At 42.8% G+C, this 21,579-nt stretch overlaps 1 protein-coding gene across 1 annotated transcript; it reads right to left on the bottom strand.

Annotated features, from left to right (window-relative positions):
* Positions 1-1,098: 1,098 nt before the first annotated feature.
* Positions 1,099-21,204, bottom strand: LOC139534329 (NEDD4-binding protein 1-like). The gene is made up of 9 exons (XM_071333388.1): positions 21,010-21,204; positions 19,799-20,089; positions 12,219-12,353; positions 9,709-11,957; positions 9,278-9,408; positions 8,916-9,012; positions 8,507-8,614; positions 3,776-3,877; positions 1,099-3,469 (listed from the first exon to the last, which is right to left on the bottom strand). Exons 2-9 carry the CDS (start codon positions 20,060-20,062, stop codon positions 3,148-3,150), a joined length of 3,408 nt encoding a protein of 1,135 aa, XP_071189489.1. The 5' UTR covers positions 20,063-20,089; positions 21,010-21,204; the 3' UTR covers positions 1,099-3,147.
* Between the last annotated feature and the right edge of the window lie 375 nt (positions 21,205-21,579).

Below are 21,579 nucleotides of genomic sequence, written 5' to 3'. Positions count from 1 at the left end.
TGGCTATCAAGGATCTGGAAGGATTCTGTATGAAGGAATGGTTTAAGATCCCTCCTAATGTGTTCTCCAACTCATAAAATATTTTTGAAAAAGGCTCAGTGTCGTTATCCTCACAAGGTGAGGTATTGAAAGGTATTGAAAACGGCGGTGTCAATTTTGACCCCTACCTTTTTGAGAAAAAAAAGATGACAAAACTGTATTTGTATAAAATATTATTTCCATACAATATAGCTCTGTATTTTAATTATTTATTTTATACAATCATTGTTGCTCATCTTTATCGAGGGTGTCAATGATTTCGAACCCAACAGTATGTCGGTATCTGTTAGTCCCAGTGAAGAGTGAGACTAGAACACGGACCTGACTGATCCTGCCGTTCAGGAGGCCATCTTACTTGAGTCTCACCTGCTCTTCCTCTCAGCTATCATTTACTACAGATTTGCCTGTCTTCTGCAGCAACCATTAAAAGTACCTTTCAAAGCATCTTAGGCCCTTGGTCATGTTTATGACTGCCTATCGCTGATGCTATAATGTGTTATGTAGCTTTATGAATGCATAAGGGGGCGAACAGTAAAGGGTTAGTAAAGGCTGCATAGTCGGTAGTCAGTACACAAAATGCTGTTTTATTCCTCAGATGAAGAAAGAGCTGAGGAAGAAGTGGATGTCTGATGTCACACTGAGATGGAAGGAGCAGCCCGATGGAAAGATCTTCGACAAGGAAGAATAGAGCAAGAAGAAAGGAGTAAAAAGTGAACCGAGTATGAAGTTGGAACTGTAAATATTGTTACAGGAGGCTATTTGGGACATTTCTGACAAACATCCCAATTAGCCAAAACCTAAAACTGGCCTTACCATAACCAACCCCTTAACCCTAACCTAATTTAAAACAATTTGAAAATGAAATATTGGCTCGCAAGTCAGTCAGGTCCACTTAGTTTCCCCAACTATTATTTAAAAAAATCTGATTCTTTATAATCTCTAGCCAACAATAGTTAAATATTATTACTACTGCTACATTATGTCAAATTGCATTTGGATTTTGTTGGTTATGAATTGTTCAAACAATAATTCCAAGAAATGTCAATGTTTCACCATTAATTAATTAATTTAACCTTTATTTTATCCAGGGGTCCAAGGTCTCTTTTACAGATGAGCCCTGAATTACATAAATTACAGAAAATACACACATCAATATAAATACAAAATGCAAGCAGAAAGAAAGAAAATACACGGCCATAAAAAAATAACACATTCATCAGTAATAAGGTCCTAAAATCAGCTTTCTGAATTGCCACAGAGGCACCAAAACAACAAATTTAAGAACATCTTGAAGATCGTTCCACAAATAAGGTGCATGAAAACTAAAAGCTGATTTACCTAACTCAGTAGAGACCAAGGCATTTCCAGAGTTAACCATCCCTAAGACCAGGTGTGGTAACTCAAATGTCTAAAGTTTAGTAAGGATGTTAGGTAGAGTGGGACTTTTTGTAAAAGGGCTTTTTATAAATGAAAACATAGCAATGTATCAACCTACGTGACATCAAAACGGGCCAACCAACTTTCTGGTAGAGAATGCAGAGTGATGAGCATTAAAATTGTCACACGTAAACAAAGCGCAATGAGCTATGATAAACTGCATCTAACGGCTTTAATGAAGTAGCAGCTGCTTTCATATAGATGATGTCGCCGTCGTCTAGGACCTATAGGAATGTTGACTGAATAATCTGCTTTCTACTATTTAGCGAGAGACAGGACCTATTTCTATAGAAGAAGCCCATTTTTATTCTCAGCTTCTTAACTAACTCATGAATATGCTTTTTAAAAGACAGCTTTTCATCTATACAGATATTTGTAAGCAGGGACACGATCAATATTGACACCATCCAAAGTACATAGCTTTTCATCTATACAGATATTTGTAAGCAGGGACACGATCAATATTGACACCATCCAAAGTACATATGCTTAACACAGAGTTATGTTTATGCGCTCTAGAGAACTACATATACTTTTACCTGTATTCAATACTAATTTCAGGTCAATAAAGTGTTTCTGTAATACAATGTAGTTCAGACAGAGCTTGGTCAACCGTGCTTGGTCAACGATAGCATAAACAACAGTACTTTAGGCATACAAGTGCAGGTTACAATTTTTTACAGACAAGTCGATTTTGTTAATGTAAACAGTAAAAAGGACAGGACCCAGAATCAAACCCTGCAGGACACCTTCCATGTTTTTGATTCGATGTATTTACTTTTCTTGTTATTTCTAAGTGTAAACAACTGTCTTAACATGACAAACGTGTGTTTGAATTTACATTCTGTGGGTTACATTCAATGTAACAGTCCCCACAAGGAGAACATGTGTAATTGGTTAATTCATTGATTGATTAATGAGATTTGATTGATTATGATATTTTTTTCAATATTACCAATTAATGATTGTTCAATTTGTTCATTCTTACTATGGTTTATATGCATTTTCTAACTCTTCTTACAATAATATTATTCCTATTTCAAACTGCATTTATAGTATGAATATACAGTATAAAAATAAACAAATCATTGTCTTACTCTTTAAACTACAGTTCATGCAATAACATTAACAAAGTTACACTATTGAAGTACGACACCTCTGAGTTTAAAATTATTAATTGGAAGTTGAGCATCATCAACTTATTAATTTCATGATGTAATGTCATGTTTAATAGATAACATTGTACACTGAATTCAGCAACACTACTCATCCCTAACACTAGATCCAACAGTGGCCAGAAGTGTTACAATAAATAAAATAAAAATGTAAGGGTAAGAAATATGTTTTAAAAATTGTGTTGCAGTATTTAAATCCTGTTTCCAACATTAATTGGATAAAAAATCTATTAAGAAACATAATTTGAAGATCTGTCTGTCTTTTAACTAAACCTATCATTCAAACACTTAAATAATATACATTAATACATCAATATACACACACGATGGACTCGACTGAATAGAAAGGAAGAAAGGAAGAAAGAAAGTGAAAGTTATTGGTATTCGAATAGTAGTCTTATTTTTCTGGAATAACACCTCAAACACACACACACACACACACACAAACAAGCATCCTCCCCCCATTACTCAGTCTACACCCCCCTGCTCACTCCATCTATTGCTGCAGCATAAAGTCTGACAGTGAATTGATGTCAGTCACTGTAGGGTTACACTGCAGCACCAGAGTAACAATGCTGTCTTGTCCTGGGAACACCTGGGATAAGCTCTCCCTAAGTCTGGAGGTCTCTGCTGCACTCCTCTCCATATCCAGGCCAAGGTCCATTCCAGGGCTACCGTGTCCAGCCTTAGCCTGCCCCTTCCTTTTCCCTCTGCCACGGGCCTGGCTGGACTTCAGGACCTCTGTCTGGGCCCTGGGAGCTTGGGGGAAGGGGGTGGAGGCAATGCCCGCAAATGAGTGACTGCCTGGGACAGGAGTCCTGAGAGAGAGAGAGAGAGAGACAGAGAGAGAGACAGAGAGAGAGACAGAGAGAGAGACAGAGCGAGAGACAGAGACAGAGACAGAGAGAGACAGAGAGAGAGCGAGAGACAGAGACAGAGAGAGACAGAGACAGAGAGAGAGCGAGAGAGAGACAGAGAGAGACAGAGAGCGAGAGAGAGACAGAGAGAGACAGAGAGAGACAGAGAAAGAAAGGGAAGTAGGGAGAGAAAGAGTATGAGCAATGCGTACATGTTTATGTGGGAGAAATCTAGTCAAAGAGTAAGAGGAAATGTGTATGTGTTACCTGTGCAGTGAGCGTAGGAAGTCATCCAGATGGGGTCCTTCTCGGCCCAGCGGGTCATCAGGCACCATGAAGTGATCACCTACAAACGTGTACTGGAGGAGTCTGGGTAATACAAAATCAATATGATACTGAGACCTAATTTACAGCTTGTATTATTCCTTTCTGAACAGCTGTGATTAGGATGACATGCCGAACATGGGCCTCCCATTTACTTGCAATTACCTTGTACATAAAATGCGTGCACTCTGGCCGCATTGTGTTCGGATCTAACTTTCCCTCTCATTTATGCAGATAATTTGTGCTCACAATTCAATTATATACAGTGTATAGCCTATGGGCCTACATAAGCGGTCACCAACCTTTAATGAGTGAGATCTACCACTCAGATTTTTTTTAACATTAATTAAAAAACGTAAGCCTACGCAACATTAACCTATTAAAAACAGTACTGTAGCAATGAGGTTTGTGCAGTAGGCTATAAGCCCAAAACATAAAAACATTTGAGGTAGGCCATATGATCACACCGGTAATATTGTTGTATTACTTGTGAAGCACAGCTGAGGGAGCATACATTTAAATAATAAGCTTTTTATTATACTGGGCTATTTTACTGGGCCAGCATCTGATGGTCAGTCTCAGTGGAGGGAGAGAGCAGCAGACAAAGGGTCTGCCTCTCAACATCCCTCCACTAACACTGACCAAAAAGCGGCACAGTCATCCAGATAATACCGAAACTCAAGTCGCACCGCATTATTTCTGCATAATGCACAAATTAATGTTGTTACTCCTATGAACAGAGAAAGTTAAATATTTCTCGATATTAAAAGACCCAAGCCGCTAATAATAACAACACAAGCCTATAGATACACTTCCCTTTTACTCATTCACACTTCTGCAGTGCTGGTTGTAGCGCGAGTAGGACACACATTTTATGGCTTATAAAAGTTGAGTAAAAAGCTCATAGCGTGGAACTGAGAAAAATAGCTTTTATTCATACAATGTGACAGAATAACCAACCCTAAATGGAGACAGCGGGAATGGCCCGTCCGACACCGCCGCAACTTCGGCAGCCGCAACTGGCCCGCACGCCGCCGCAACTGGGCCGTCTGCCACAACTATGGCAGCTGCAACTGGCCCGTCTGCCGCCGCAACTTCGGGCAGCTGCAACTGGGGCGGCAGGGTAGCCTAGTGGTTAGAGCGTTGGACTAGTAACCGAAAGGTTGCAAGATCGAATCTCCGAGCTGACAAGGTAAAAATCTGTCGTTCTGCCCCTGAACAAGGTCGTTAACCCACTCTTCCTAGGCCGTAATAGAAAATAAGAATTTGTTCTTAACTGACTTGCCTAGTTAAATAAAGGTAAAACAAAATTTAAAACTGGCCTGTCCGCCACCGCAACTTTGGGCAGCTGCAACTGACCCGTCCGACAACTTCGGGCAGCTGCAACCAACCTGTCCAGCTCCGCTGTAACTGGCCTGTCCACCGCCGCAATTGGCCTGTCCGCTGCAGCTTCGGGTAGCTGCAACTGGCGCGTCCCACGCCGCAACTTCGACTGCTGCAACTGGCCCTGACCGACACAACTTTGGCAGCTATAGGCCTGTCGTTGGCCAGCTGCCAACGTTGCGCAGGAATACTCCACCCAAAAATACAACATGCCATGAAAAGGCACGAGGACGAAGCCCAAAACATACACATATACAAAAACACAGGGATGTAACCCAAACAAAAGAGTGAGGTTAAACCTCTAATAAATACCCGTAAACAAGACCCGTAATAACAAGTGTACAACAATACACGGGACCCATAATAACAAGTCCACAACAATACACGGGACGAGACCCGTAATAACGAGTACACAATACACGCAGCACGAAAGTCGAAACAACTATGCACAGGTACTCACAAGACCAACGGACATGGGAACAATAACCGACAAGACAATGGTGAACAGAGGGCACATATAGTATATATATAATTACTAATCAAGGGAATTGATAATGACAGTTCAGTGACACCTAGAGGCCGGGGACGTAGACCTCCGGAGCTGGTGCACGGAATGAGCAGCAGTACCGGGGGAATCCGTGACAGCTACATTACGTCATTATGTCAATGGAGTGCTATTCAACTTTTTCACGTTAACTGTTTTCCATCGTTCCCTTTGAGCGTCATCTTAGGCTATTCCGGAATGAACATGCCAATATTTGCTGACATCTTCACTGCAATAACTATTTACCTATTCCGGACTAAACTATTTACATATTCCGGACTATTCTGCACAGGTTTTATTGCATATTATGATGAGTGAGAATGTGGAACAGGTTATAGAGCAAACAATGCAATTATTACAACATAAGTGGACGATAAATGACATCAAATCACGTTATCTACCATAGCTTTGATTGGACTGATCATGTCAACATCATACTTTCAGAATCTTAGCTAGCAAGCAGTCATCATCATGAATCAAGTTGACAATCTACTGGCAAATCCTTTTCAATCCTTGCCATTTGAAGAGAAATTGTAGATAAAACGTATCGATGCTCATCGGCCATTGAACATAAACACTACACAGTTAGAAATCGCAAATTCAACAATGAGTGGTTTGGAAGGAATCAGTGGCTAACTGCACGAGTTGCAAAGCAATCACTAGCCTGCTATTCAGTGGAGAGGGTGTTTGGGTTTAAGGGTCTCTTTTACAAGCTTAAAAGGATAAACATTCACATGCAACACCATGGGCCAGAAAAGGTTGAATATATTGGTCATGCTGTCAATCCAGCATGACTTCTGCCGCATTCAAAACAACTGGAAAATTGGAACTAGGAAATCTTAGACTTCAGTGAGTTCAAGACAACTGGGAACTCGGATTATACCCTTTGAGTGGTCATCCAACTCGGAATTCCTAGTCGGGAACTCTGGCCTCTAGAAAGAGCTCCAACCTGAAGATCACTTACATCATGATTCAACCGTGTTTTTTTCAGAGTTCCCAGTTGTCTTGAAAGCACCATAAATCCAGAGAATGCCAGACTGAAGACAAAGTTTTATGACAAAATTTGCCCACAAGAAGGACTGCCGCGCCACCTTCCTGTTCAAGTGAGCACAGCAAAACAAAGTCCAAAAATGTATTGTATGCTGCTGCATAAAGGATGTAATATGCCAGGGAGATACATATACTGTAGCTAAGAAAGTAATACTAAGTGTATGTTGTGTAGTAATCTGTTAGTAGCCCATGTGCCTCACCCTAATAATTTGGTCCCTTTACCCCTCATAACGTAGCCTACTGTTCTGACTTGGTGGTACACATGTAGCCTATAGCCTGTTTTAGATAAATGTCATCATCGAATATTGTTAGAGCTTTCATTGTCTGCTTATATGCCCGCTTTATTTATCCTATGGTTCTGACTTGGTGTACAGGGAGAATACTGTAAGAGTGGCCCATGTTCTGAATTATGTCACTGTATATTTGAGAACAAATAGTTATATTCACTAAGTCCGTCTTAGCTCGGTCATTAATGTCTTAATAGAAATGACGGATTGCCTCTTATCCGCTCATCATTCCCTTATGCCATAGTTTGTACATCTGAATTGTCAGTAGAAACCACATTTGTTTAAGCAAGTCAGCCATATCAGCTATGTTTTTTTTTTAAAGGCAGTAAATGAGGCTGAATGAACTGTTTCGCTGCCAGACAAGGCTCCGCTGATAGCCAGGTGTAGCGGTGGTAAGGATTCACTCCATGGTGCTGAAAAGAAAGCTCTGCTGTTGGGACAGATTTATGTAGGCCCTAACAGTTTGTGGACACCTTTTGTCACCGTTTATAGCGCAATTAATGTATTGTTTAGTGTTGTGTGGATGCTTTGCTGGTATGCAGCAAAACTTTTTGGGAGGAGTTTGCCCCACCAAGATCTACATGCTAAAATCGCCACTGACTAGGCCTAGTCTATTTGTAGGCCTACGCCTACTGTTTCAAAAAGACCTACCTAAAGCAAAATATCAGAAATAAATTAGCCTATAGCTTACCGGATAATGCAAAGACATAATGTATGAAACTCGATGGGGAAAGTCTGAAGGGGAGAGAGAGACGGTTATAGTGCGATAGTGATGACGAAGACGAAATTGAAAACTCCAAACAAAAATGATACGCACCTGTCCTAAATAACGGTCCGCCGTTGGCACGTTTTAGTAAAACAGGCGGTTAAATGCCGACACCACATTTTGAATTTTGTGTGCAGTAGTCCGCTCTCCCCTTGCTCTTTTTACATTCAATAGGTGGAACACTTGAATAACGCTTTATTTTAGACGGAGCACTGGATGATGTTGCCCACTGAATGTGGTCCCGGCTGGCCTAATTGCATTTGCACAGAGAAAATCTGCATTTAGACCTGGCATGAAGATGCGTTTCTTGATATGTGAATACAAATGTGCACACAGTCAGCATTTTTAAAACAAGATGTAAATAGGGTCTGGTGTTATGGAGATATGAGCCCAAAATATCCCTTTCAAATCAAAAGGGTGTTGGTTTATACAAAAGGCTGACTTTAGTTGTCAAATCCACTAAGGGAGAATGAAAATGATATTGTTGCTGTCCGGTGCAAGGCACACATCTATCCAAAATCTATTTCTGAAAATGTTTCTGATTGCATTGGACAGTTGCTAATATACAGTCAACTTATTGACCAAAAATATTTCATGCCCATTGTCTGAACTGTTTCCTCTCCTCCATTCCTTTCTTTCTCTACCTTTCCTTGATGATGTCTCTCCATTTTTGGGACTCATCCAGCAGGTCTCTAAGGTTGTCATTTGTCACGATCACTCCATCCGTCTCCTGGGCCAGCTGCAGCATGAACCTGCAGAGAAGAGAGGGTTGAAGGACGAGGGAAGAGTGCAATGGGGACGTCAATTCATCCATTTAGAGAATATTCCCTATTAAGCACGAACAAGCCTTATAATGTGCATATATGAACTTAAACTGTAACAAAGCTGTTTATAAGCAGTTTTAAGGGAGTTTATAAAATATATTCATGCAAAGTTTAGAAGCCGTTAATAAGCAGCTGTTAATATAAAGATTGTAAGCTGTTTATAAGCCATGTATATAGTTTAAAAGCTGTTTCCAACAGATCTATAGTATGACAGAAGCGAGGATCCAACCTGTCATCGTATGAGTTTATCCTCTTCCCCTCGATCTCTCTGGAGGGGGTGTAGGAGAGCAGACCCAGGTTCTGGAGGTCAGTAAGGTAGTGCTGCTCTGAAAACAACACAGACCAAAAACTGCTCATTTACAACACAGTATACACAGTCAAACACATTTGCCACCATGAATCAATTCCTTAGGGATAATACTATACAGGCTTGGTGTCAATTCAGGAAGGGAATTAATTCATGGACAAATACATTAATGCCAAATCCATACAAAAAAAACTTCACTTCCTGAAGTGACTTGACAAAACTGGTGAAATGAAAGAGCTGGATGGATGTGAAGTCTGGCCTTCCAGACGGACAGGAAGTGTTACCTTTGATCCGGGAGTCTCTCTTCTGCCTCCACTGGGGCAGGAAGGTGCTGACTCTGCGATGGCCGCGGTTCCAGAAGTGTTGCACGGCCAGGGCGATTCCTCGACACGAGAAGAAATGACCCAGACCGTGACTACAGAGGAGTGAGATAAAAACATTAAACACGGCTGTGTAGTATACTTGTTATTTGAATCATGAAAACAATAGCTGTTAGTTGGAGCATAGCATTACAACTAAACAGTTGTGGATTCATGTAATCCAAGGGCCACACAAGTATGTCACTTTGTTGTTTCTACACTGCTTTCAGTGAAAGCGTTTACTAAATAACTTAATGATTGAATGAATAATCTCAACATTTTGCCTGCTCTTTTACATTTTCCATCTTATTTTTTATATTTTCGTCCTCTCACTTCTCTCATTCCCTCGTTCTCACCTCATGGCAACATTGCTCCCGTCGATGACCACCATCCTGAGCCCTGGGTCTCCTGGTTGGTCAGTCAGCTTGAGGTCAAAGGGCGTCTGTAGTCCTTCCAGGAAGCGCTGCTGCCCCGTCACTAAAGACCCTGCTGCCATGGGCGGGAGACCCCATCTTTCAACAGCCGGGGCAGGTAGACCCTTTCTTTCTGCAACCTCTGTTGCTAGGGTAAGGAAACCCCGTTTCTCCTTCACTCTGGTTGCTGAGGAGTTATTCACGGTGAGGGCGGAGTCTAAGGTGGTCTGGTGTGGCTGGGTGAGAGGGTAAACGAGTTGATGGGGAAATAAGGGAAGGTTGGTGGGTTGTGGAGGTAGTATGATGGGGTAGGTGGGCTGGGGAGGCCCTCTGACTAAAGGGGGGCTGGCTCGACGGGGGGTGTGTGTCTGGGCGGGCAGCTGTCGTGTCTGTGTGGGGTTCTTCTGGAGACCATGGGTCGGGAACGGAACCTGGTTCATCACAGCATTCCACTGAGCCAGATCCGGTTCAACCCTAACTGGGCCATCAACGGTTTGGTTTGGCACTTTCACTCCTCCTACCTCATCCGTCTTCCTTTCACCTTTGGCATTCTTCCTTTCTACTCCTCGGTTTTCAGTAGTTGTGAATGTTTGTGCCGGTGCCTTCCTCTCTTCACCCCTCTCCTTCTCCGTTTCCTCTTTTCTGCACTTCTTTTTCCGTACCTCGGAGTCAACCTCATTCACCTCTCTTGGTTCGTCACGTACCCTGTCCTGGGATTTGGCTTCTGTCTCTCTGGTGCCTTCTCTCTGTAGCTCCAGGAGTAGCTGACGTATGGACAGTTCAGGTAACGTACTGTATACTTCTGTTACCTTCTCCTCTGTGTACCCACAGTTGGCCGCAGCCCTCTTCAGCACCCCCAGTACAAAATCCTCCTCGTTCCCCACCTCTCCTCCCTTACTGTTCCCTTCATCGCTCTCCCTGCCCCCCTCACCTCTCCCTCTGTCTACCTCTTCAGACAATCCTGCACTCTCCCCCCCTCTTCCCTTCTCCTCTCTTTGCTCTTCTCTAGCCCTCACCCCTTCTCCCACGCCTCCCTCCATCTCCACTCTTTTATCTATACCGCTTCTCTTTCCTCTCACTTCTTCACCTCCGCACTCCTCCCCCTCTCTTCCCCTCTCCTCCACCTCTCTATGCGCTAGCTCCACAAGGCCGTTCATGGCCAGTCTGGTCCGGTTCTGCTCTTGTTGCACCAGGTCCAGGATCTGGGAAGCTTCTCTGGGTCTGGTCTGGGCTAGGACCCTCAGTACCACGTCTTCCGCATAGCCCATAGCCGTGAAGAACTTCAGAAGCAGGCCAAACTCCTCCTTGCTCCCTACTGACATCATGTTCTCTTCTCCCTCCTCTGTCTCCATCTCCTCCTCCTCTTCCAGGTGTCCCTCCTCCTTTACCTCCTGTGGGGAATGCCCTTGTACCTCTTTTGCCCCCTCCGACCCCTCGGCTCGACCACGAATGTCTTCGTTTTGGGGGAAAGAGTGGAAGATGGGATCTCGGGGGGCTGCTTCGTTCCCAATCCCTATCCCTCCGTGTGTCCCATATCTGCTTCCCTCTCTACCTTTTACAGGTGCGGTAGTGAACGTCTGTTGAGAAAACTGTTCAATATTCCGTAGACCAGGGTCTTGGTTGTGGTAGGAATGTTCGGAAGGTTTGGTCGTTGATTTGGTCATTGAAATCCCCTGCACTTCCTGTATGTCCCTTGCCTCTCTAGCTCTGGTCCCTATTCTGGTATCCATAAGTGTTAGTGCCTCTAATTCGTATTGGCTGTCCCATAGTCTCTGTGTATCAGTGTCCATTAGACCCACTCCGTCTCTAGACCCCCCAAGACCAAGGTTCAAGCCCAGCTCTGGACCGGGATTTAAATACCCATGACCTGGGTTTGAACCCCCATGACCCGGGTTCAAGCCCCCGGGACCAGTGTTAGATCCCAGCCCAGATTCCCTCACCAGATCCAGTAAAGTCTCCTTCACTGCTCCCGGTAGCACTAGCAGGTCCAGAGTGTGCCTGTCATCCCATCTCTCCACCAGGGACTTGAAGGCCCGACGAGAATCCAGGGTCTCGCCTGCTGTCCTGTCACTAGGCTCGCTGAGTTGTCCTTGGGTGCCCTTGGACCGCTCCACAAGGTCTGTGATCAGGGAGTAGGCCCTGACCACTGGTTCTGCCAGACCTGAGATGAGCAGGAAACCTGGGGAAACCACCTGGAGGAAGGAACATTTGAAAAAAGGGAGAAGATCAACTTTAGTCTCTCAAGGACTAAAGAGACTCAAACCCACAACCTTCTTCCTCTCCTCTAATGTGCATTTCCTTCTTTCATTATCCATCTATCCATGTGAGTGAGTGAGTGAGTGAGTGAGTGAGTGAGTGAGTGAGTGAGTGAGTGAGTGAGTGAGTGTGAGAATACACTTGTCTGTGTGCCTGCATTTGAGTATGCGCCTGGGAGCGAGCATGTGTATGCTTACCACTATGCGAGCAGAGGTGTTTCTGATCAGGCAGTCCATGAACAGCCCCCGTGCTCCACAGAAGACACAGTGAAGGACCCCTGGATACGGAACCTCCTGCGGGGCCTCCTGGTTCACAACTCCCTTAACAAACAACTGGAGGAGAGAGGGAACGTAAGCAACTTCCACACAGACCATCCGCTGGCATGGCGCAGTGCTATATTAACACACTAACCCTCTGTCAAGTGGGGGGGTGTTAGCGATGGGTGGAAACTCAGGACACTAGACAACAAGGACTCTGAGTAAGCCAATGTTAAGTCTGGAACAGTATTGGTACAGGGCAACCCCAAACAGTTCAGCTGGACCTACACCGAATCAAAGAGGGAGCGCAGCAGGACAAGCTCTCTCTTGAGAAAGACTCCCCCACCCCGAGCGAGTCAGACCTCTTCATTATACAACCCCATAGACGAGCACCCCAAGCAGAAAGTCAACCTCCCAGCACAGAGCACTACACCCTCACTAAAATGAAGGATAAATTCACCCAGCTGGAGGTGAGGCAGGTGGAGCTGGGAACAGCAAGTGAACACACTCCAGTCAACACAGACAACAGTCCAGCACAACAACCCCCCCCCAACCAGACCCGAAGAGCTGGAGGGGGAGAGAGACATATCAGAACCCTGGATTGTGCTGTGACAACTTCAACAGGAGAAAGAGCAGGAGCGGAAGAAGAAGGCCCAGCGGCAGGAGAAGAACAGAGCACGAGAGGAGAAGGTGGAGGGAGAAGGTGAGAGAGATGACGTGTGAGAGGGAACAACCCATTAGAGAGCTAGCCTCCCCCAAAGAGAAGCGAGCAGAACAGCCCACCTCAGATCCTAACCATAGCCTCGACATCACAGCAGGACAGATAAATGAAGAACCCCAAGCCCAGGGGATCCCACCCTGTCTGAGCACCCCCCCCCCCCCCATAGCCCTACTGAAACCCCCCCTACACCCACTGAGCACATACGTAAGCCACAGATTGTACTTCTTATGGACTCAAACAGGAAATATATAGAAGAAAATCTACTTTTTCCCAAACACAGTCTCTAAACTCTGTTGTCCAAACCCCCCCCCCCCCTCCCCCCATGCCCACATCCCATATAGGCCCTTTCAGATCAGACCTATGGCCCTCCTGCCTACCCCATGGCCCCCACTCTCGCAAAGAGGGCCTCAACATGAAAGTCACACATATGCCCAGGCCGTGAGCAGGTAAACAGGCCCAACCCCCACTCTTACACAAGCTCAAGCCAATGGCATGTACCAGATAATAAGCAGGCTCTGCTCACACTTACTGGTCTAGGCCAAACCACACGACTAACAACACTGGACACTTTATGGAACACAAAGCCTTCACTATCTAATCATGGACTATCCAAGGCCTGAGGTCATCTGCCTTTAGCCTAAAGACCAGGAACCTGGACTTCACCAAAGAAATCAGAAATACAGACACTGTCATCCTGGTTGCCGTCTAGGTTACAGAGAGCTGGTAGTCCCATCCACCAAACAACCAGGAGTAAAACAGGGAAGGGACTCAGGGGGTATTCTTATTTGGTATAGAGCAAACCTAAGTCACTATTAAATTCAACAAAACAGCAACATTTTGCTCGAAATTTAAAAAGGAAATGATCTCATCAGAGAAAAATGTCCTCCTGTGTGCTACCTATATCCCCCCACTAGAATCCCCATACTTGAATGAAAACAGCTTCTCCATCCTGGAGGGGGAAATCAATCATTTCCAGGCCCAGAGACATGTACTAGTCTGTGGCTACCTAAATGCCAGAACTGGACAGGAACCGGACACCCTCAGTACACAGGGGAACCAACACCTACCTGGAGGTGACAGCATTCCCTCCCCCATATACCCCCCTAGGCACAACTACGACAACATAACCAAGAAAAACGGGTCACAACTCCTACAGCTCTGTTGAACTCTGGGTCTGCACATAGTCAATGGTAGGGTTCAAGGGGACTCCTACGGTAGGTACACCTATAGCTCATCGCTTGGCAGTAGTACTGTAGACTACTTTATCACTCACCTCAACCCAGAGTCTCTCAGAGCATACACTCTCAACCCACTGACACCCCTATCAGATCACAGCAAAATCACAAGTCTACTTGAACAGAGCAATACTCAATCATGAGGCATCAAAGCCAAAGGAACTGAATAATATTAAGAAATGATATAGATGGAAGGAGTGTGGAAACCTATCAAAAAACAATTAGGCAACAACAAATTCAATCCCTTTTAGACAACTTCCTGGACAAAACCTTGTACTGTAATAGTGAAGGTGTAACCTTGGCAGTAGAAAACCTAAACAGTTTATTTGACCACTCAGCTTCCCCATAAAATCAAAAAAATGTCAAGCAGAAAACCTAAGAAAATTAACAATAATGACAAATGGTTTGATGAAGAATGTAAAAACATAAGAAAGAAATTGAAACTGTCAACTAAAAACAAAGACCCAGAAAACCTGTGCCTATGCCTTCACTACGGTGAATCACAAAATAAATACAGAAATACACTACGGAAAAAGAAGGAACAGCACATCAGAAATCAGCTCAAGGTAATTGAAAAATACATAGACTCTAACCACTTCTGGGAAAACACTAAACAAACAACAACACGAAGAGTTATCTATCCAAAATGGAGTGGTATGGATGAACCACTTCTCCAATCTTATTGGCCCAATATCAAAGAACAAACATGATCAAATACAAGTCTTAAAATCAACTATTAAAGACTACCAGAACACACTGGATTCTCCATTTACACTGAATGAACTACAGGACAAAATACAAACCCTCCAACCCAAAAAGGCCTGTAGTGTTGATGGTACCCTAAATGAAATGATAAAATATACAGACCACAAATTCCAATTGGCTATACTTAAACTCTTTAAGATCATCCTTAGCTCTGGCATCTTCCCTAATATTTGGAACCAAGGACTGATCACCCCAATCCACAAAAGTGGAGACCAATTTGACCCCAGTAACTACAGTGGGATATGCGTCAACAGCAACCTTGGGAAAATCCTCTGCATTATCATTAACAGCAGACTCGTACATTTCCTCAGTGAAAACAAAGTACTGAGAAAATGTCAAATTGTCTTTTTACCAAATGACCGTACGACAGACCACATATTCACCCAGCACACCCTAATTGACAAACAAACAAACCAAAACAAAGGCAAAGGCTTCTCATGCTTTGTTGATTTCAAAAAAGCTTTCTACTCAATTTGGCATGAGGGTCTGCTATACAAATTGATGGAAAGACATTGACAACATGACATTATAAAATCCATGTACACAAACAACATGCGTGTGATTGAAGTTGGTAAAAAACACATTTCTTTCCACAGGGCCGTGGGGTGAGACAGGGATGCAGCTTAAGCCCCACCCTCTTCAACATATATATCAACGAATTGGCGAGGTCACTAGATAAGTCTGCAGCACCCAGCCTCACCCTACTAGAATCTGAAGTCAAATGTCTAATGTTTGCTGATGATCTGGTGCTTCTGTCCCCAACCAAGGAGGGTCTACAGCAGCACCTAGATCTTCTGCACAGATTGTCAGACCTGGGCCCTGACCGTAAATCTCAGTAAGACAAAAATAATGGTGTTCCAAAAAAGGTCCAGATGCCAGGACCACAAATACACATTCCATCTAGACGCCGTTGCCCTAGAGGACATAAAAAACTAGACAATATACCTTGGCCTAAACATCACCGCCACAGGTAACTTCCAAAAAACTGTGAACGATCTGAGAGACAAGGCAAGAAAGGCATTCTATGCCATCAAAAGGAACATCAAATTTAACATAGCAATTAGGATCTGGCTAAAAATACTTGAATCAGTTAAAGAACCCATTGCCCTTTATGGTTGTGAGGTCTGGGGTCCGCTCACCAACCAAGAATTCACAAAATAGGACAACCACCAAATTGAGACTCTGCGTGCAGGATTCTGCTAAAATATCCTCAGTGTTGTAATGAATACGATGGGAGACAGAGATCTGGTTTCAAGCACAGGACGCAGCAGGTGTTTATTGTAAAGGACCACAGGAGGAGGCAGGTAGCTGGGTCCAGGGGCAGGCAGAAGGTCATACCCAGGGGGTCCAAATAGGCAATAGTACAGGCAGGGAAAAAGCTAGTAACGTCGTCCGGGAGATCAGGTAATAGGTTGATAACAGGAAATCCGATAAGCTACGGTACAGGCAGGGAATAGGCAAAACGCGTCGTTAGTGAGGCAGGCAAAAACTATCATACACGGGAGGATTAAATTACGGGAAACCCGAGCCCCAAATAGAAGTGTGTCACAAAACAAACAATAGCTCACAATGATGGGGTGCATAGAACTGAACTAAATAGTGTGTGACAATGACATACAGGTGTGTCGGAAGCAGACATTACAAGTGTACAACATAAAACACAAAATAATGCATGCAGAGCAGAATTAGCTCGATACCCGCAATTTTTTTTATCTAATCTAAATTCTACAACCACCTAAAAGGAAGCGATTCCCAAACCTTCCATAACAAAGCCATCACCTACAGAGAGATTAACCAGGAGAAGAGTCCCCTAAGCAAGCTGGTCCTGGGGCTCTGGTCAAACACAAACAGACCCCACAGAGCCCCAGGACAGCAACACAATTAGACCGAACCAAATCATGAGAAAACAAAAATATAATTACTTGACACATTAGAAAGAATTACCAAAAAACAGAGCAAACTAGAATGCTATTTGGCCCTTAACAGAGAGTACGCAGTGGCAGAATACCTGACCACTGTGACTGACCCAAACTTAAGGAAAGCTTTGACTATGTACAGACTCAGTGACCACAGCCTTGCTATTGAGAAAGGCTGCCATAGGCAGACCTGGCTCTCAAGAGAAGACAGGCTATGTGCACACTGCCCACAAAATGAGGTGGAATCTGAGCTGCACTTCCTAACCTCATGCCAAATGTATGACTATATTAGAGACACATTTCCCTCAGATTACACAGACCCACAAAGAATTCGAAAACAAACCCAATTTTGATAAACTCCCATTTTTATTGGGTGAAATACCAGTGTGCCATCACAGCAGCAAGATTTGTGACCTGTTGCCACAAGAAAAGGGCAACCAGTGAAGAACAAACACCATTGTAAATAAAACCCATATGTATGTTTATTTATTTTCCCTTTTGTACTTTAACTATTTGAACATAATATGACATTTGTAATGTCTTTATTCTTTTGGAACTTTTGTGAGTGTAATGTTTTCTGTAAAAATATATATAGTATATTTCACTTTTGTTTATTATCTATTTCACTTGCTTTGGCAATGAAAACGTATGTTTCCCATGCCAATAAAGCCCCTTAAATTGTATTGAAATTGAAAGCGAGAGAGATAGAGCGAGAGAGATGGGTTGGGATAATGGTGGGGGGAAGATTGAGAGAGAGAGAAAGAGTGAGAGACACAGAGAGAGAGAGAGCGAGAAAGAGCGAGAGAGAGAGCGAGAGAAAGACAGAGCGTGAGAGACAGAGCGTGAGAGACAGAGAGAGAGGGGTGAGAGACAGAGAGAGACAGAGACAGAGAGACATGTTAAATACAGATGACAGGTACTTGGGTCCTATATAATGTTTGGAGTTTTCCCCAGTCAGATCACGTGATCAGAAAAACCCCAGGGTCCTTATGACACATATAGTGAAATTACCACCTAGTGTTAATGCAAAAGACTAAAAGGTTCATCTCAACTGTAAAACATGTTAACATAAGGGCATTTCCATCTAAAAGGACCCATGAGCACCAACATCTGAAGTTCATAGGAGCATGTCAAATTGGGTGTCAAATGAAAGCTAAGAGTCTATATATTATTTAAAAACTTTTTTCAAGCATTTTCCATACTGAAAATGTGGAATAACCAAAGGCTTTGATTTCTGGTCAAACATGGAAAAGAAGTCTTAGACAACAAATGTCTTAAAAGCTATTAGAAATACATCAAAACACAATATTGTTGAAGTAATGACCCCTGCCAACTAATATCTACACTTACATTTGGTTTTGGAGAAATGATTTGCCTTCTGTAAGTTTAAGAAACATTTCCTTGTAATTCCGTTACCAAAAACCCACATATCTTGAAGATATTTTCTCATTTCTCTCCCTCATGTGGAGGGAGGAAAATGTATGTTCACAGAAGTAACAAGTAAAGGTTGAACTACAAAATAGTTATAGTGTTTTTACTGATAATACGTTTGTTTATGAATTATTAAGTGAATAAAACTCATAATTATGTTAGGACTTACCAAAAAATCAGTAACAGAATTACTGCAATTGAATTGGCTACAATAGTAGTCAAAAACCACAGTTGGGTCACTTGCTACTGTCCTCCCTTCCACTGGCATACTGTTATGTTCAGCTCATAACAGTTTTATTCTCTTTCTGTCGTTTGGTGGTCAAAGCAAGACTGTGACTGTCTTGACAACCTCTCCCTCTCACTCACTCTCTTCTCTCTCTCTCCAGTTAATGTCACCTCTACCGGCTCTTACTGACACCTACCATGACACCTACCACCTACACTATTTCGATTTACTGTAACAAACATCCTCACCCACTGAGCACCGACCAACACTGGACGTCAATGTATGTTAAAAAGTAGTTGAAATTTGGTCCTGGCCGGAACAAATCTGAACCACTCATAGACGACTATGTTGCACAAGTTTGGACAGCACAGTACAGTAGATCTCAGTAGAGAACAGTACAGTAAAGACACGCATAGTAGAGTAAAGTACAGTACTGTAAAGTAGAGTTCAGTACAGTACAGTAGGGCACACTAAAGTAGAGCACAGTATAATATACTGTACTGAACATATCTACTTTACTGTGCTTTACTGTACTGTGCTCTACTGTATTGTACTGTACTCTACTGTGCTGTACTGTGCTGTACAAAGTTGTGAAACATAGACGTCTATGATTGGTTCAGATTTGATCCAGTCCGGACCAACCAAATGTGGTATTGTTTGGGGGTGGAGCTCATTACAATAATAGCCAGATGTGTAGAATAATACCCATATATGCAAAAGAAGGATATTGCATATTTCTACCTTTGTTTACCTATTCAGGATACATCACCATGAAGAGAATGATATTCATATCCATAATTATGCATTTCTGTATAGTACAGATCAGGGACCCATAATGTAATTCCATTACCGTAATTCCGTTACCAGATGTAAATCCACTTCACCTACTGTAGTTCAATAACAATATTTTTTTTTGGGGGGGGGGGAAACGTGGTCGCATAAAAAACTGAGGGAGATTTGACCGTAACTCAGTTACCAAACTTTGGTATCAGCACGGTTCTTCCAGTAAATGTTTGTTTTTTAAATATCTGTGTAAATTGGTCGAAGTAGTCCTTGTGAATAGAGTTGTATGGTTTGTTAAGCTTTCAAATCAATTGTTTTTGTTTAGCATACATTTTAAAGTGAAAATCCGAGTCAAAGCGTAATTCTGTTACCATGAAATTGCACATAACATTAAAACTAAAGAGTTCAGAATAATAATAATAATAATACGAGTAATTTCTTACTTTGGCAGCCACAACGTCGTTCCTTCCTCCTGTTAGTTTAAGCCAGATCTGTCCATCATGTGGCAACACAGCATCCTCCTCTCTCCCGATCATAAAGGACACCCCAAATATCCTCTCCAGGGAGTGGTGGAAGGACAGTAGGGCTCCGCGTAGCGCGCCGGAACATGCAAACTCATCCTCCACCTGGTCCTCTCCTCCTCCATCACTCCATCCTTCTCTCTCTCTTCCAGACATTGGAGAGAGATGGCTCAGGGCAGAGGCCATGGGAATGGGGGGTTGTGTCAGAACTCACTGAGAGGGTGGGAGAGAGAGATAGAGACAAAGAGAGACAGAGGGATATGGAAAGAGAGAGAGCGAGACACACAGAGAAATAAATGGTCTGTCAATTTATTCTATTTCCATATTCTATTTCCAATAAAATATTAATAACTTAATGTGCCCATGTCAGGCAATGATCTGCCATAGATCTATAGAGATAAATAGTAATGTTTTTTTTGTAGGCACTAACTCCGCCATGGCTCGTTGGACAAAGTCTATGGGGAAAATGAATGGCGTTTTTGGATAAACGCTGAAAATAAGGTCTGTGGTAAACACAGGCTTTGGAGATCTTATACGTTTTGTTCTAGGAGATAATCTTCATCAGCTAACGTCCCTTTTTGTGAATTCTGAAGAATGTATGTAATAAAAATAAGCACATAAAGGCTTAATAATTCAAAGGTCATGTTAGCTGACTGCTATTATTTCATAGAACAAAACGTATAAGATCTCCTACGCCTGTGTTAACCTTCTTGTCGGCGTTTATTCCAAAACTCTGTCCCCGTTCATTTCTATCATAGAGATGGTTGAACGAACGAGGTAACCAATTTCCGGGTTTTAGGACAACAAGCTGGCGAACTCTATGGGTCGAGCGAGATTTGGAAGGTTTGCCTCGCGAGACTTCTTGGTAGGAATAAAAACAGGAATTGACAAACATTCTCTAAACCCAATCTCGTCCACAGCTAACAATCGTTTTATTTAATTTACAAAGTTAAATGTAGACTTTACATTTAAATAATATTATGAACGCAACAATTATCTAAACGCATTCCTCCTTCTCCCAAAGTCGCTCTCTTTCACTGTGGCTCAAAATGTAGATTTCTAATAGGCTATTGGAATAATTTGATGCTGCCTTCTGCGAACTTAAAATAATACAGTACAAAATTCATAAATACCGTAAGATCAAAAAACGATGTGCCAGACCGACAGTAGCCGTTGGTAAAATAAAACGAGATAAAGTGTCAATTGAGCAACATTTGAGTTTCTGTCTGAACTTGTGTGGTCTTCAAAAACGAAACAATAGACACAACAACGTAATTCCTAGAGTATCTGCGACATTCATAAAGTCAACTCAACTCCTATCTCTTGCCAGTCACATGCACGACTTCAATTGGTTATTATCGGTAATACCGTAAACCGACAGCTAAGTTAAGTTGCGTATTCATTATTTATTAAATATCGTTGGTGCTTTAGAATTAGGACTAACAGTTTTACAGAAATATGACATTCAAAGTTACTGAATACTTGTAAAACAAGCACATTAAACCCGACCTCTCGGTGAATGGTGACACCAGGAAACAAATATGCGCAGATACACCAGGGTGTACGATCAAAACACAGAGAGTAAATCAAGAGATAAGGGAAATTCCATTTACGTCATGCCCGACATAGAACACTTCCCTTTCCATAGATAAGTAGGTGGTTCCGCTGTAAACTAGAATTAACTTCACCCTGTAATTCTTTGC

Source organism: Salvelinus alpinus, chromosome 11, assembly GCF_045679555.1.
Source record: "Salvelinus alpinus chromosome 11, SLU_Salpinus.1, whole genome shotgun sequence".
NCBI classification, from domain to species: domain Eukaryota; kingdom Metazoa; phylum Chordata; class Actinopteri; order Salmoniformes; family Salmonidae; genus Salvelinus; species Salvelinus alpinus.
This window is presented reverse-complemented; position numbering and strand designations above follow the sequence as displayed.

Coding starts and splice junctions, on each gene's coding strand:
- LOC139534329 (XM_071333388.1), bottom strand. CDS start 20,062: ATGGCCTCTGCCCTGAGCCATCTCTCTCCAATGTCTGGAAGAGAGAGA. Junction 11,958..12,218: donor ACACCTCTGCTCGCATAGTG/GTAAGCATACAC, acceptor TCCTTCCTCCAG/GTGGTTTCCCCAGGTTTCCT. Junction 3,878..8,506: donor AGAGACATCATCAAGGAAAG/GTAGAGAAAGAA, acceptor TGTATTACCCAG/ACTCCTCCAGTACACGTTTG.